Source organism: Belonocnema kinseyi, chromosome 6 (assembly GCF_010883055.1).
Source record: "Belonocnema kinseyi isolate 2016_QV_RU_SX_M_011 chromosome 6, B_treatae_v1, whole genome shotgun sequence".
Classification (NCBI taxonomy): Eukaryota; Metazoa; Arthropoda; class Insecta; order Hymenoptera; family Cynipidae; genus Belonocnema; species Belonocnema kinseyi.
Window position 1 is genome coordinate 98,235,714 of NC_046662.1, and position 17,802 is coordinate 98,253,515.

The 17,802-nt window shown below is 28.7% G+C and overlaps 1 protein-coding gene across 1 annotated transcript in view; it reads left to right on the forward strand.

Moving 5' to 3' along the window:
- LOC117175513 overlaps window positions 1-17,802 on the forward strand; it is a 265,411-nt gene that overhangs the window by 158,400 nt on the left and 89,209 nt on the right. Inside the window, exon 10 of the mRNA XM_033365220.1 lies at window positions 4,832-5,036. Coding sequence (XP_033221111.1) covers window positions 4,832-5,036 — 205 coding nt within the window. The remainder of the gene's footprint in view (window positions 1-4,831; window positions 5,037-17,802) is intronic.

Genomic DNA, 17,802 nt, shown 5'->3' on the forward strand with positions numbered 1-17,802 from the left:
TTTTTCTGAAATTATTCTATTTTCGAAAAATGCTATCTCTTCATCTGATTTCCAAACTGGTATTCAATCAGCCTCAAAAATTAGTTCTAATTCATTTTGATGGTATAGCTTTGTCAAAAAGATATCTTGAAGAAATTTATCTTGCCTGAATTTTAATTAATAAAATATTCAGAGATTTTCTTTGTATTTTAGAAAATGCTTTCTATGGACCTCATCCTAAAATTTGGTTTAGTTAACTAATAAAATAAATTAGAGACTTGTTAGTTATGGAATAGTATCAGAAATAAATTTAGACAAGATATTTTAGGCTAGAATTGTTATTCAAATTTTTTTATAACTTATTCTATTTTCGAAAACTGCTATCTCTGGATCTGATTTCCAAACGGGCATTCAATCAGCCTCGAAAATTAATTCCAATTGATTTTCATGGTATAGTATTATTAAAAATATATCTCGAAGAAATTTAATTTGCCTGAATTTAAATTAATGAAATATTTAGGGATTTTTTTGTATTTTCGAAAATGTTTTCTCAGGACCTCATCATAAAATTTGGTTTAGTCAACAAATAAAATAAATTAAAGACTCATTCGTGATAGAATTATATCAGAATTAAATCTAGACAAGATATTTTAGGCCAGAATTGTTATTCTATTTTTTTTCAGAAATGATTCTATTTTCGAAAAATGCTATCTCTCGATCTGATTTCCAAACTGACATTCAATCAGCCTCGAAAATTTATTCTAATTCATTTTGATGGTATAAATTTTGTATCAGAAATAAATCTAGACAAGATATTTTAGGCCAAAAATGTTATTCCAATTTTTTCTGAAATTATTCTATTTTCGAAAAATGCTATCTCTGGATCTGATTTCCAAACTGGTATTCAATCAGCCTCAAAAATTAATTCTAATTCATTTTGATGGTATAGCTTTGTCAACAAGATATCTTGAAGAAATTTATGTTGCCTGAATTTTAATTAATAAAATATTCAGGGATTTTTTTTGTATTTTAGAAAATGCTTTCTATGGACCTCATCCTAAAATTTGGTTTAGTTAACTAATAAAATAAATTAGAGACTTGTTAGTTATGGAATAGTATCAGAAATCAATTTAGACAAGATATTTTAGGCTAGAATTGTTAATCCATTTTTTTAGAAAGTATTCTATTTTCGAAATTGCTATCTCTGGATCTGATTTCCAAACTGGCATTCAATCAGCCAAAAATTAATTCTAATTTATTTTGATGGTATAGTTTTATCAAAAAGGTATCTCGAAGAAATTTAATTTGCCTGAATATAAATTAATGAAATATTTATGGATTTTTTTGTATTTTAGAAAATGTTTTAGCAGGAACTCATACTAAAATTTGGTTTATTCAACCAATAAAATAAATTAGAGACTTGTTAGTTATGGAATTGTATCAGAAATAAAATTAGACAAGATATTTTAGACTAAAATTGTTATTCCAATTTTTTCATAACTTATTCTGTTTTCGAAAAAATACTATCTCTGGATCTGTTTTTCAAACTGGCATTCAATCATCCCCGAAAATTAATTCTAATTCATTTTGATGGTATAGTTTTATAAAAAGATATCTCGAAGAAATTTAACTTGCCTGATTTTTAATTAATAAAATATTCTGAAATATTCTGAAATAAAATTTACGGAATTGGTGTCTTCATATCTAACGGCATAATTTGAGCTTAAATGATAACTCAATGAAATACACTAAAATAACATTTCGATTAAATTTCAATTACCCTAAAAGATTTGTATTTTCTGACAAGATACCAATAATGTATGAATTTAATATATAGAAATGATAAAATACATAATTATAGCAAAACTTATGAAAAAAATGGAATAATAATTCTGGCACAAAATATCGCTTCTGCATTTATTTCTGCTACACTAACAAGTCTCTAATTTATTTTATTGGTTCCTAAAACCAAATTTTAGGTTGAAGTTCAGAGAAAGCATTTTCTGAAATACAAAAAAAATCCGTAAATATTTTATTAATTTAAATTCAGGCAAGATAAATTTCTTCGAGATATCTTTTTGATAAACCTATGCCATCAAAATGAATTAGAATTAATTTTCGAGGCTGATTGAATGCCACTTGGGAAATCAGATCCGGAGATAGCATTTTTCGAAAATAGAATAATTAAAAAAAAATTGGAATAACATTTCTGGCCTAAAATATCTTGTCTAGATTTATTTCTGATACAATTCTATCACCAACGTGCCTCTAATTTATTTTATCAGTTAACTAAACCAAATTTTAGGATGAGGTCCAGAGAAAACATTTTCTAAAATACAAAAAGCCCTCAATATTTTATTAATTAAAATTCAGGCAAATTAAATTTATTTAAGATATCTGTTTGATAAAGCTATACCATCAAAATGAATTAGAATTAATTTTTGAGGCTGATTGAATACCAGTTTGGAAATCAGATGCAGAGATAGCATTTTTCGAAAATAGAATAATTTCAAAAAAAAATTGGAATAACATTTCTAGCCTAAAATATCCTGTATAGATTTATTTCTGATACAATTCTATCACCAACGTGTCTCTAATTTATTTTATTATTTAACTAAACCAAATGATAGGATGAGGTCCAGAGAAAACCGTTTCTAAAATACAAAAAAAATCCCTGAATATTTTATTAATTAAAATTCAGGCAAGTTAAATTTCTTCAAGATATCTTTTTGACAAAGCTATACCATCAAAATGAATTAGAATTAATTTTTCAGGCTGATTGAATGTCAGGTTGTAATTCAGATCCAGAGATAGTATTTTTCGAAAATAGAATAATTTCTAAAAAATGGAATAACAACTTTAGCCTAAAATATCTTGTCGAGATTTATTCCTGATAAAATTGGATTACCAAAGAGTCTCTAATTTATTTTATTGGTTGATAAAATAAAATTTTAGGATGAGATCTAGAGACAAATTTTTGTAAAATACAAAAAAAATCCCTTAATATTTATTAATTAAAATTCGGACAAGATAAATTACCTCGAGATATTTCTTTTCATACACCTATACCATCAGATTGAATTTGAATTAATTTTAGGCTGCTCAATCCCCAGTCTTGGGATAAGGTCTAGAGATGATGGTTTTTCAATGATGTTCATTTAAATGAACCAGCTGAAATGCACAAAATCGATCTGCATTTCCTGATGTGTATTTCATCTATGATCGATCTGTGACAAAAAAAGCAATGGAAATCAGTTTTTAATTTCAGGAATAAGGTGTTACCTATTAAAATTATTAATAATTCATGTTTGTTAAATTATTATTGAGTAATTATTGTTTAAATTATTACTGCCAGCACTGACAGTAATAAACATACAAAACATTTCTTTGGCAAATAATAAACAATCGAAAGTATAATAAACAAGCCGGTTCGATCTGTCATTATTTCGAGGTTATGTTCGGATTCACGTGTTTATCCTAATCGCTGTGAGCAAATGTAGGTAATGTCAATTTAAAGTTTACGCATGTAATATTTTATTTACTTTACTTAATACATATTCAATATATCCATAACATACCTTTTTGCCGCAAATAAGCGTTAAACACAATTCACTCTTCGCCCATTGGGTTCGCAGAATATTATTCCTATTTTATAGTATTTGTCACTCAGCAAACATTCCATAATGTTATTTGCACGGGAAATAATTGACGTTTACTTCTCAGTACACATGTCTCACTTCATTATTAATTAAACGCTTTAATTATTTGTAATTACTATGTAACATAACCTACGTTGTTTTGATACTTGTATCCATTTGAAGTTTCGAACGCAACCATGGAAACTATGATAAACTTGATCCGAAGATGCACGGACTTGACCGAATGGCTGATCCGAATGCAATTTTAAATGCGCGAAATATGAAAATATCTCTGTATAATGGCTTCTCCCCTGCTGTTGTGCAATTCGGGTAGCATTCAGATCGCCATGTATGTAAGTCCTAGCGTGTCCACCCTATATATTCTATTAACGCACAGGATTAAGCATTTATCAATTAAATCTAAATTAGTTATACTTTTTCATGTTCGTAGGAGGGTGAAGTTCAACACAGTACCATTACTGTTTTCCAAAATTTTGTTTTTTCGACCATCCCTAGTATGTTATAAATATTCAGTTAAGGATATAAAATTAGAGTTGTGTAGATATACATGCAATACAAACTTTCTTTTCTGTTAATTTTTAGCACTTTTTTATCGTATGTTACCACATAAATTTATTTTTTATTTTTCTAATGATCAAGCTCAAAAGACCTGCAACTAAAATTTGTGTTCATATTACGTAGAAAAGTCTGACATTTTATTATACGAATAATAAAGTACCTTAGAATTTTGGGAACAATTGAACGAACTTTGTTCATAAAATTCGCCAAAATTTGATGGTTTTTCTTTTAGATGCAAAATTTCTTTTTTATTTAGTACTTATCAGGAAGTTGAGGGTGAGCAGTTTATACCTTTATCAATTTTTGATAAGTTGAAAAGTAAAAAGACACGTGTGCCGTTGTGGGACACTCAGCAGAAGTGATAACTTGATAGGATATAAATTGAAGTGGGTTTTCCTTGAACTCTTTCAATATAAAAGTAGTTGAAACATTACTCGAATTAATTAAATTATTTGGGAGTAGGTTTTAAATGAACGAGTCATTTTATTTAAAATAATTAGCACATATACGAACAACGATCTTCAAGAATAGGGCATGCTGTCATACACTGCTAGTACTGTTAGAGTCTTACTGTGAGTGCGCAAAATTAACTGTTTAGTTGAATAGACAATTTAATTTTGAAACTATTCTTCTAGGTCACCCGACAGCTCATCGTGCTCTTCCAGGGATCCCAGTCCATGTGCGAGATCGCCTGGCAGCATCCAACACGCACCTATAATCAGAAGACAATCAACGACCGAAGAAATTTTGATAGCCCGTGGCTTCAGGCGACAAAGTACAACTGAAGAAATGATACGCTGTAGAAATTTTCGTAGACAAAGTTCACAAAGTGATGACACGGTTTGTATTTTGCCTTTCATAATTTAATTTTTTAATTAAGACGAGGGTAATTTCAAAAGAAATGCACAATGTGACAGCGCCGTGAACTGAATAAAGCAATGTATATATTTACATTAATAATAGAGAAAATTGTGAAGAGTTGACATAGCTTCTTGAAACAACGGGAGTGAAAGATGGCTTATGCAGCTACCTCGTGCACTGTGACGCGCGAGGTACAGACTCGCGTGGACATTGCAACATCGCTGCAGCAAAGATTTCTAGCTGCAGGCGATAGATTCCTTTGGAGAATTGTGGCTATCGATGAAAGATGCGTTAGGGATTTCGAACCTGAGCTAAAAAAACAATTAAGCGAGTGGAGAGCTCCATCTTCACCACGGCCCAAAAATCTCGACGAGCACAATCGAAAGTTAAGCAAATGATGATTTTCGCATATGATCACTGTACTGTCATCATGACGAATATAGGTCCTTGTGGAATCAGCGTCATCGCAGCTTATTACCCTAATTTTTTGCAAAAGCTGCGAAGAAAAATGCACAAAAATCGATCTGACTTGTTCAGAGATGGGCATCTCAATTTGCATGACAATGCACGTCCACACTTGGGAAAGGTTCTGACATATTTGCCGGCGTGGACAGAAATTTTCGTCTCTGGAGTAGCTTTCTGTAGCCGTTACCCAGCGCACACGACAATTAAATAAAGAATGTGACTTGACTGGAATTAAAGATCTTCATCAAAGTTGTAATGCCACCATTCAAACGTACAGAGACTACATAGAAGGACTATAGTGACATAGGGTCTTATACGTTTTGCAAGTGTTTAAAAAAAATAATTGTGCATTTCTTTTTAAATGACCCTCGTATACATGTGGGCGTCCATATGAAAAAAATTCGTGTGTCCGGTATAAAGTTACATTTAGGGCCATAGAGACTGACAAAATCCCCGGAATTTCACGCCTCAGATGACACCTTCAGATTGGAAAATGAGTCCTTAGGTATTTTTTAAGTTTAAACATATAAAAACGCATCTAAATTCGATAAGCACTTTTGTTTGCTTTCGGTACATGAGTATAGTCCCAAAAAGCGTAGTACATTTTCTGACTTGATCCCGAAAATAATAATTCTGATCCTGAATAAGAAAAACGCGAATATCTCCTAAACAACATATTTACTGATTATTAGTAATAATTAAGTTCAGCTATAATTTTTTGGATATACTTATAAAAAATTCACTTAAAGATATTTATTTCACAAGTGGCATGGTGATTCCTTTTGTAGTTAATGAAAATCATTACAAGGAATTTTACTATGGTTGGAAATTTAATTAAGTTTATAATAATCAAGAGATTCGGTGTTTTGAAAAACTTCGAAAAGTGTGACGTTCGGAAAGAAAGGAACCTACTTGGTCGGTATGGAGTTCTAGACTTAGCCAAAGATATTATGAACGTAGATGCAGTATGGGATCAGTTACCGGCCATAAATATAGAGGGCGTGTCTGCCGAAAAAAGTCACTTCTCCTCTATCCCCCGCAACCCGTCAATAGCACCAATCAATATAGTTTGCCATCAGCCACCTCGAGGCACACTGATGGTAGGTTAGCTCGTACAAAAACCATTTAAATTAAAAGTGAATTGCCAATTAAATCATTTCTACAATCATAACTTTGTAAAACATGGGGTTTTTAATAAATACCACATCATGGTTCTTTAATATTTTTTAGTATTTATTTTTATTTTTGTGCTCTGCAATTTCTATGGATTTTTCAGATTATTCGTCTAATCCAGTTCTCGCATGCATTTTTCTAATTATTATATATTCAAACATTTTTATAAAAATGTAATTATAATTTCAAGTGATAGGCAAATTATTCTTTTGGTTTTTAGATGTTAAGGCAGCAGTTCTAAGCCAGATTAGGTTTCGCATTGGCAAACAAAATTAGACGAAAAAAATTTCACTGGCAGATTTATAAAAAAATAAATATCATGTTCTATAAAATATATTTTGAAATAAACTTTAAAGTATTGTAATTGATACAGCTTACTCTAAATATTTACATTCGTCCTATGGTATCAATTTTTAAATACAAATAATATATATATATATATATATACATATACAGGGTGGACACGCTGGGGCTTACATACATTGTGAACTTAATTGCTAGCGGAATTGCACAACAGCAAGGAAGAAGCCATTGTACAGGGGCATTTTCATATTTCGCGTCTTTAAAGTTGCATTCGGATCGGCCATTCGGCCAAGTCCGTGCATTGTCGGATCAAGTGTATCATAGTTTTCATGGTTGCGTTTGAAACTTCAACTGGATACAAGTGTCAAAAAATATAGGTTATGTTATGTAGTAATTACAAATAATAAAAGTGTTTCATTAATAATGAAATGAGACTTGTGGACTGAGAAGTAAACATCAATTTTCTTATGTGCTAATAACATTATGGAATGGCTTATAAGTGACAAATACTATAAATTGGTAATAATATTGTGCGCTTTTAGTGGGCGAAGAGTGAATTGTGTTTAACGCTTATTTGCGGCATAAAAAAGGTATGTTATGAATAGACAGGATATGTTTTGAATAAAGTGAATAAAATATTACATGCGAAAATTTTTTAATGACATTACCTACAATTACTTACAGCGATTTGGGTAAAAAGGTTAATCCGAACATAACCTCGAAATAATGACGGATCGGCCCCAGCATATTTATTATACTTTCGATTGATTATTCTTCACCAAAGAAATGTTTTGTGATTTTGTATGTTTATTACTGACAGTGTCGGCAGTAATAATTTAAGGAATAATTACTTAATAATAATTTAACAATCATTACTTATTATTAATTTTCATAAGTAACTCATTCTTTCTTAAATTAACAGCTGATTTCCATTGTTTTTTTCACAGATCGATCATAGATGAAATACACATCAGGAAATGCAGATGGATTTAATGCATTTCAGCTGGTTCATTTCAATAAACATTATTGGAAAACCGTTATCTCTAGACCTTATCCCAAGACTTGGGATTGATCAGCCTAAAATTAATTCTGAGTCGTTCTGATGGTATAGGTGTATCAAAAAGATATCTCGAGGTAATACTTGCTTGAATTTTAATTAATTAAATATTTAGGGATTTTTTTTATTTTAGAAAATGTTTTCTCTGGACCTCAACCTAAAATTTTTATTGATCAACTATTAAAATAAATTAGAGACTCGTTTGGTGATCGGATTGTATATGAAATAAATCTAGACAAGATATTTTAGGCCACAATCGTTATTCCATTTTTTTTTCAGAAATTATTTTATTTTCGAAATGGCTATCTCTGGATCTGATTTCCAAACTGGCATTTGATCAGCCTTTAAAATTCATTTTAATTCATTTTTATGATATAAGCGTATCATAAAGGTATCTCGAGGTCATTTAACTTGCCTGAATTTTAATTAATAAATTATTTGGGAATTTTTTTTGTATTTTAGAAAATGTTTTCTGTGGACTTCATCTCAAAATTTGGTTTGTTCAATGAATAAAATGAATTAGAGACTCGTTGTTGCTAAGATTGTATTAAAAATAAGTCTAGACATACTTCATTTCTAACGGCATAATTTGAGCTTAAACAGAACTCAATCAAATACACTAAAACAACATAACGAGTAGATTTGAATTACACTACAATATTTTTATTTTCTGATAAGGTACCAGTAATGTATGAATTTAATATTTAGACCTGTTACAATAGATAATTATAGCAACATTTCTGAAAAAATTGAAATAAAAATTCTGGCCCAAAATATCGCTTCTGCATTTATTTCTGCTTCACTCCTATTATCAACGAGTCTCTAATTTATTTCAGTGGTTGATCAACCCAAATTTTGAAATGCGGTCCAGAGAAAACATTCTCTAAAATAAAAAAATCCCAAAAGACTTCGAGATATCTTTTTGATACACCTATACTATAAAATTGAATTAGAATTAACTTTAGCTGATCAAACATCAGTTTGGAAATCAGATCCAGAGGTAGCAATTTTGAAGATAGAATTTTTTCTAAAAAAATGGAATAAAAATTCTGGGCTAAATTATCTTGTCTAGATAAATTTTCGATACAATCCTATCACCAACGAGTCTCCAATTTATTTTGGTGGTTGTTCAAACCTAATTTTGAGATGAGGTCCAGAAAAAACAGTGTCTAAAATACAAAAAAAACCCGTAAAGAACACAGCCGCACAAATAAAAATAAGTGTGCGGATCTGGTCACAAGACACACGTATTCCTTTGGATTTTGGAGCGCTGAATTCAAATTTGGTATCAAAAATCACCCATAACGTCATGGTTGAGCCATAACCTCAAAAAATGACGCGAAATCATGCAATGAGGCAAACAAATTTCAAAATAATGCTAGTGATGCCTAACCTAACCTCACGAAACACAATTAAACTCATTGTGTTGTCCCGTTGTGCTTGCGGTACCGTTTCATTCAGCTTCGGCTTAACCTACATAGAGGTTTAACCTATCCTAACTTAACAAAACCTGACCTAACCTAACCTAGCCGAATGAAATTCAACCACATGTGTAGCTATGTAAGAGTACGGTTCCCAGTCTTAAATGTGTGCTATATTTAATAGGTTAACTCGATCTTAACCTACAAATGAAGAAAAAAGGACACGTTAGAGCAGGCAGAAAATAGACTGAAGTGTGTCTATAAATCAATTTAATTACGATAAAAAGCAAGATAAAATGTAAACACAAAAGATAGCATAAATATATCCCTTAAGTTTAAGAAAAGCAGAGAGAGAAAAAATTTTGAATAAAAATCTTATTTATTTGCATGTTTAAGTTATAGTTCTACATTTTAATTCATACAAACATTGTCAGGTGAATTGAAATAGGGTCAATTCTACTTGTAGTTCTAAGTTTCTTCAAATGAGTAATGTGCGTCTATATTTTTAACCACCTGTAGTACAATGAAATGAATTTTAGTGTATTACATCGGGAACACTTAAGTTAGGTTGTGTTGCGTTAAGCAAAATTTAGTTAGGTTCTGTTAAGTTAGATTCATTTGTAGGTTAATATCGAGTTAGCCTAGTAAATATAGCACACATTTAAGACTGAGAACCGTACGCTTACATAGCTACACGTGTGGCTGAATGAAACGATACCGCAAACACAACGGGATAACACAATGAGTTTAATTGTGTTTCGTGAGGTTATATTAGGTTGGGTTAGGCTAGGTTAGATTTATTTCTAGGTTAGGCTCGAGTTGACCCATTCGATGTCAGGTTCTGTTGGGTAAAGTTATGTTAAATAAGTTGATATCAGGCAAGGGTTGATCCTTTACAGTTGTCGACATGTTTTTCAAGTGAAAATTTGTATCATTGGCATTATTTTGAAATTTATTTGCCTCAGTGCATGATTTTTCGTCATTTTTTGAGGTTATGGCTCAACCGTGACGTGATGGGTGATTTTTGATACCGAATTTGAATTCAGCGCCCCAAAATCCATAGGAATACGTGTGTCTTGTTACCAGATCCGCACACTTATTTTTTTGTGTGGCTGTGTAATTTATTAATGAAAATTCAGGCAAGTTAAATTACCTCAAGATACCTTTTCTATACACCTATATCGTCAGAATGACTCAAAATTAATTTTAGGCTGATTAATCTCCAGTCTTGGTATAAGGTCTAGAGATAACGGTTTGTCAATAATGTTTATTGAAATAAACCAGCTGAAATGAATCAAATCCATCTGCATTTCCTGATGTGTATTTCATCTATGCTCGATCTGTGAAAAAAAACAATGAAAATCAGCTATTAATTTTAAAAATAATTTGTTACTTATTAAAATTATTAATAAGTAATAATTTTTAAATTATTAATAATTAATTATGGTTTAAATTATTACTGCCGACACTGTCAGTTATAAGCATACAAAATCTCAAAAACATTTCTTTGATAAAGAATAATCAATCAAAAGTGTAATAAACATGCCGGGGACCGATCTGTCGTTATTTCGAGGTTATGTTACGGATTCACCTTATTACCCAAATCGCTGTAAGTAATTGTAGGTAATCTCAATTAAAAATTTTCGCATGAAATATTTTATTCGCTATATTCAAAACATATCCTGTCTATTCACAACATACCTTTTTTATGCCGCGAATAAGCGTTAAACTAAATTCAATCTGCGCCTACTGTATTATTTGTAATTACTACATAACATAACCTATGTTTTTTCACACTTGTATCCATTTGAAGTTTCTAATTCGAGTAGCTATGAAGTTCGCCGTGTATGTAAGCCCCAGCGTGTCCATCCTGTATATATTTTTGAAGTTTTTTCAGAACAATTAAGTATATTTTAAAATGATTCCCATTTTTTTCGTAAAATTGTTGTAAATTTCTGCCAAAAAATTGCATTAAAATCTGCTTGACTTTTTCAAAATTTTATAAATCTTTTAAAATATTTTAAAATATTTTTGGGACGATTAAAAAATCCCAACACTGCATACTTCCCGAAATTCTAAAATGCCGAAATCTAAAACCCCCAAATTAATGTTTTAATTTAAAATAACAATAATTCTATGAAAATGTGATACAAAAAGAAATTTTAAAACACGTAAGCTTCGAACGAAACAAACTTTGCAGGGTTCAATGCAGACTGATTTTGCGCGAAATCTTTTTTTATAATAATTTTATTTTTGCAAACATTTTTTGTAATTTACAAAACTAAAATGTACATTTTCAAACAAAATTTTGTATCCAAAAATATATTTCTTTAATTATTGTTATTATAGTTTCAAACACTAATTTTTTAAACTTTAAACATCAAACAAGTTTTATGTTTGATATAAATATTTTATTATTCTATTTAAAAAATATTTGTTAACAAATTTTTTTATTGTCGAGTGTTTTCCAATCCGGGACTTTTTTTATTTCGACAATGTTATAATTTTGGGAATATTAATTTTGGAAAAAAGCTACTGAAAAATCCCGAAAAATAAAATTCCCGACATAGCAAAATTCGTGAATTGCAAAATAACCAAATAATAAAATTCCCGAAACATTAAACACTCCAATTGAAAAATCTCCGACAATAAGATATTACCGAATTATTGATTAAATTTAAAATGACAATGATTTTTAAAAATATACAATTTTTGATGAAAAAATTTGTTAAAAAATATGCATAGTATTTTTAAAAAATACAAAAAAAGTTCTGAAAAATCGAATTTTTAATTTAAAACAAAATTAATTAATCAAATAAATTTCAATATAAATCGGTGCTGAGTTGAATCCTACAAAGTTTTGATAGCAAAATATTATTATGTAGGTTCGAAGAAAATTTAGGCAGAACATCTTTTCCTTTCAAAGCGCACGTGTTTTTAAATTTATTTTCTAATACAATTTTTATAAAATTATTATTCGGGTGCCGCAGGGTTCATTTTTCGAGATTTTTCAGTCATCCCTTTCGGAATTTTTTCAGCGGTCCCATATTTTTATACTTCCTCCTAAAATTATGTAATTTTTCAAAATAAAAAGTGAACATTTCATTTCGAAATCGCCAAAAGTATCAATTTTCTTTTAAATTAATTCAAATCTTTTCTAATTATTTTAGAAATTTTTTAGAGTTTTTAAGTATTCTTTCAATTGATTCCCATTTTCCCGAACATTTTTTGTAAAATACTGCAGACAAAATTCTGTCAAGGGTTTCCAGATTTTTATATAATTTTGTAAATCTTTTGAAATGTATTGAAATATTTTTAAACATTCTCTTAGAGTTATGTACTTTTTAGGAATACAAAATCATTTTAAATCATCCCAGAAATCTTAAAAAATAAATTTCTTATATTTCAACATTGTTGAGAAGCTTAAAATTTTGATCTTTTATATGAAACATTCAAGAAACTTCCAGCTTATTCGATTTTTTTCTAAATTAATCATTGTTCGATTGTTCTTTGAAAATAAAAATGGAATACATTTACCTTCAAAATAAAAATATAAAAATCATAATTGTAACATTCAAAGTTTGAATTAATCACTCTGAAATTGGGACACTTCATTTTCGAATTGTTTCCTATTTTAAATTGATCCGTTTTTTTAAAATTCCAAATTGAATAGGCTTCTGAATTAAATTAGTTTAAACTTCAACGTTAAAATATGTCAATTATATCATTTTGAACATATCTTGAATAGTCTTGTAAAATCAATCACTGTTCAGTTTCCAATACTCAACTGCAGGTCAATTTTTAAATTTACTTTCATTTCCCGATTTTTTCGTTCGCGAGTCGAACGCAATACTTAGAACAACTTTCATTTTTTTTAAATATTAATTTTTCAGTTCTAATTTACGGGACAATCATTTTATTCCTTGAAAGATTTTCTACAAATCTCGTTGACAATTTTTCATTTTAAGAATTGTATATGTAAAAATTATACTATTTTTATTTTGATAAACAATATTTTTTTCGATATAATTGTTGCAATAAAAGTGCTTTGAAGAGACTTTTTTTAATCATTCGGAAGATAAAATGAATATTTATAGGTCGACCAAGGTTTGTTTTCTTTACCAAATTTGGCTTACGCCTAATTGTTTTCAGTTTGATTCGTTGTTGTTCGCGCGCAATTTGAAATGCTAAAAAATAATAATTTTACTGTCTATTATGAATAATGTCATTTTAACTTATATAAATGTTTATTAGACTGATATTAATGAATCTTGATCAAAATAAAAATGTATTAAGTGCATACTGTGTAAATAAAAAATATCCTTTGGTACTCACTTATATTCTTCTTGGATATTTTTCATTATTCTAAAATTTTGTTATTTAAAGTTTACTAAAATATTAAAATTCATTGACAATACATTGACAATACACGGAGAGCAGGCTCGTGAGGCCATAGATAATGTATAATTAGATTTTTAATTTTAATTTGTATTTTCAGAGATAATAAATTTTTAAATTCTAAATTCCGATGGCCTCAGAAAGCTCTCCAATAACACTTTTAAAATCAGCAATGATGATTTGTGTGTTTATAACGTGTAACGTTATATTGCTCTGAAATATGAATATTCACACTATGCTGAGCTGATTATTTTTACCATACTATTTTTCGTATCTTAGAGAAAATTAGTATACATATAATATATAATAATCAAATGTTATGAAAAATTAAATATATTACTTAAAAAGCTGGTAAGTTACACGTTTTGTACTGAATTTAATTTCTCTCTCAAAATCGAATTTAATTTTTTTTTAATACTTTATTTCAAATTGTAAACTCCTTATCTGTAAATAAATTTTAATTCCAAAATAATTGTTTGATTTGAAATTTCACTTCACCCAAATATGAATGAAAATATTCTGGACAATATTTATAACATAACTGGAACAAAATTTAAAAATTTCTCTGCAATAAAATTAATTTTAATATTTTAATAAACTTTAAATAACAAAATTTTCGAATAATGAAAAATATGAAAGAAAAACACAAATGAGTACCAAAGGATATTTTTCATTTAGACAGTATGCACTTAATACATTTTTATCAAGATTCATTAATGTCGGTCTGATAAACATTTATTTAAGTTAAAATGACACTATTCATGATAAACAATCAAAATGTTATTTTTTAGCATTTGACATTGCGTGCGAACAGCAATGAATCAGAGACCGAGCGCAACGCATGCGTAGAAGAGTTCGGGGCACTCGTTACGAGCACTGCCCTGCGTGACCTTTACTTATAATTGTATAACGTGAAAAAACAAGATTTCAATGTTTTATATGAAAAAAACAAGCGATGAGTGACAAAACGAAATCAGAAACAATAAGAGTCAATTTATTCAGGAACAGGCAATTGTTAAAAAAAAAAAAATTTGTACGGGTGCCAAATTATCAACAGATAAATAAAACTTGAAGAGGCGCTCCTAATTTTTAATACTAATACTTTCAAATTTGTCTGAAGTTATAAGATTTTAATCGTTTAAAAATAATGATTCAAGTATTAGAAGACGTCAATTTATAATCTTGCAACTTTATACAATTTCATTTTAAAATGTTTAAATCAAAAATCATCGAACATTTTGAATTCAAAAATTCTTACATAAATTAAATTAATTTAAATATTTAAATTAATTCAAATATATTTGAAATTGCTGTTCTGGAGACTGAATAGAACTTATTCTTTTAATAAGAAATCACAACCAACCTTATTTTAAAAAGCTTTCAAACGAGTTTTAAAAAACTTAAAAACGGTCACAGGTTTTAATGGTTCAATATATATGATAGAACCTCAATTTTAGAATTTATAAATTACAATTGTGAAACATAAATAAGATTTTTGAATTAATTTACATTTAAAACAAAAAAACCTTTGTATACTTTAATTTGAATTCAGCTGAAAACATTTTATTTAAAATGCGTTGCATTCAAGGTATATTTCAAAAAGAAAACTGAAAGCAGATGATCGACTTTTAAAAGAAGCGACTAAGTAAGAAAGTGACTCACGGGCTTTCAATTGGGCATGGAAAATGGTGTATTTTCAGATTTTTAATGTTTAAATTCAAACTTTTTACTTTTTCGCGTTGTAACAATTTCGAATCTCAGAATATGTTATTTTTGACCTAACCTATAACTTGTAACTAAAATGGTGAAAATTAAAATAAGCCTCTATTCTGAAAACGAGGCAAATTTCTACGTTAAAATTCAAGTTCTTAAACTGAAAGCTTAAAAATTTGTAAATTTTCCAATTAGTGTTTTTTAAATTTTACTGCTATCATAAGAAAATACAAATAGTTTTTAAATTAGTTTTTAAATTTTCTGAAGTTTACCTATTTTTACATACCTAGAGGGCAAAAAAGTCTAACCAATTTTTTTGGATTTTAATCACTTATTTTCTTACAGAAAATCACCCCCATTTACCAGTCACTGAAATGTATTAGGAAAAATTACCAAGATTCAAGAATAAAAATTTGATGTAAAGCGAATTTTTCAAATTTTAATTGAGATTATCTTTATAACTTGTAATTTAAAAATTTGTATGCAAACTTTTTAAAAATAATAATGTAGGAAAAAATCGACAAGATCCAGGTGCCGAAATTATAATTACAGTAAATTTTCTGTACTTCTATAGAAACGGCTGAAATATTCCGAAAAATAAAATTTCCGACTGGGTAAAACTCACTCTGTCCCGAATAATAAAATTCAAAAACTAATACAATTCCCGAACAGTTTATAATATTACCGATTTTGAACATTCCCAGATAATAAAATTTCTAAATAAAATTGTCGCTTAATCAATATTATTTATTTATTAAGAATATGATAATAAAATATTTTTATCAAATAAATTTTTGTTAAATATTTAAAATGTTAAAAAATTATTGTTTGAATATAAAATAAAAATAATTATACAAAAATTGCATAGACAAATTAATGTAAAAAAAACGTGTTCCTCAAACCAAAAAAAAATGTCTCTCTAAATTTTCTTTGAATCTAATACCATTTTCCAAACAAACTTTGCAGAATTCACATCAGCACTAATTTATCTCAAAGTTTCTTTTCAATTTTTTAACTAACAATTAGATGTTTCGGTAGAGTTTTTGTAATTTAAAAAAATACTATTTACATTTTCAACCAAAATATCTTATCCAGAAATATATTTTATTTTAATTATTGTTATCTTAAGTTTAAACAATAATGTTTTGAAACTTTAAACATTAAAAAAGAAAACCTGGCTCAAGCTTCAGATCTGAAAAAATTGAGTGATACATGTCAAACCTTTCTAACGTCAGCAAATCTTTCTACTGTTTTACCGTCATATTTTACGAATAGCTTCCCGAACTAGCCAATATTGATTCAAGGAAAAACTGTTTGAATCTAAAATTTTTCCGCAATTAAAATCTTTTCAAGAAAAAATAATTCTTAAATTTCTGTGTACGAAAATGTGTGTACTTGCGCAAAAATATTACATACCAGCAGTTACAATATTAATTAAAATTAGAGATAAAAACACGTATTTAAAATTTGTGTAATAAGATTTTAAATTTTTTTTTCATATCAAAGCTTAATTGACAAATAAAAAAATCAATATTCTTAGTGACATTTTCGAAAGTAACTTTAAACATGCTAAGATGGAAAATTTGTCATGGAATTAAGCTAATATTTTTGTTCCGTGAAACATTATCACATGTTAAAAGATAAACCTATACAATGAAAGTAATTTTATTAAACGAAAAACACAATCCGCTTTTACCATATACAGGGTGGACACGCTGGGGCTTACCAAAAAGTATGCAATCCGCCATACAAGACCATAATAATAGCATTGGCGTGTAGACGGGTTGCATATTTTTTGGTAAGCCCCAGCGTGTCGACCCTGTATGTACGATGTGTGGTAAAGGGGGAAAGAAGCGTAAAAACTAGGTCGATCATTTTCAATCTTCGCTTCTGAGTAAATGTTTATACCACTAGAAATGTTCCCATTCACACTTAATTTTTACTTCCAACCTCTTTTTTCGATCGGACAATATCCTCCGTTCGTTTTTTAGATATGAAAATTTAAATGTTCGAAAATTAAAAAAAGAATGTTTCCTATTATTTGAAAAATGTTGGCGAAATGTTCATGTAAACGGCTATCACTAGTAAATACAAATATAAAATTAGAAATTCGAAGAAAATTTTTGGCTAAATTTTGAATGATTTGGAAACGTGCAAAAATCATGTATTTTTATTGATTGACTTGCACACTTTTTGGCAAAAGCTTTAAATGTTA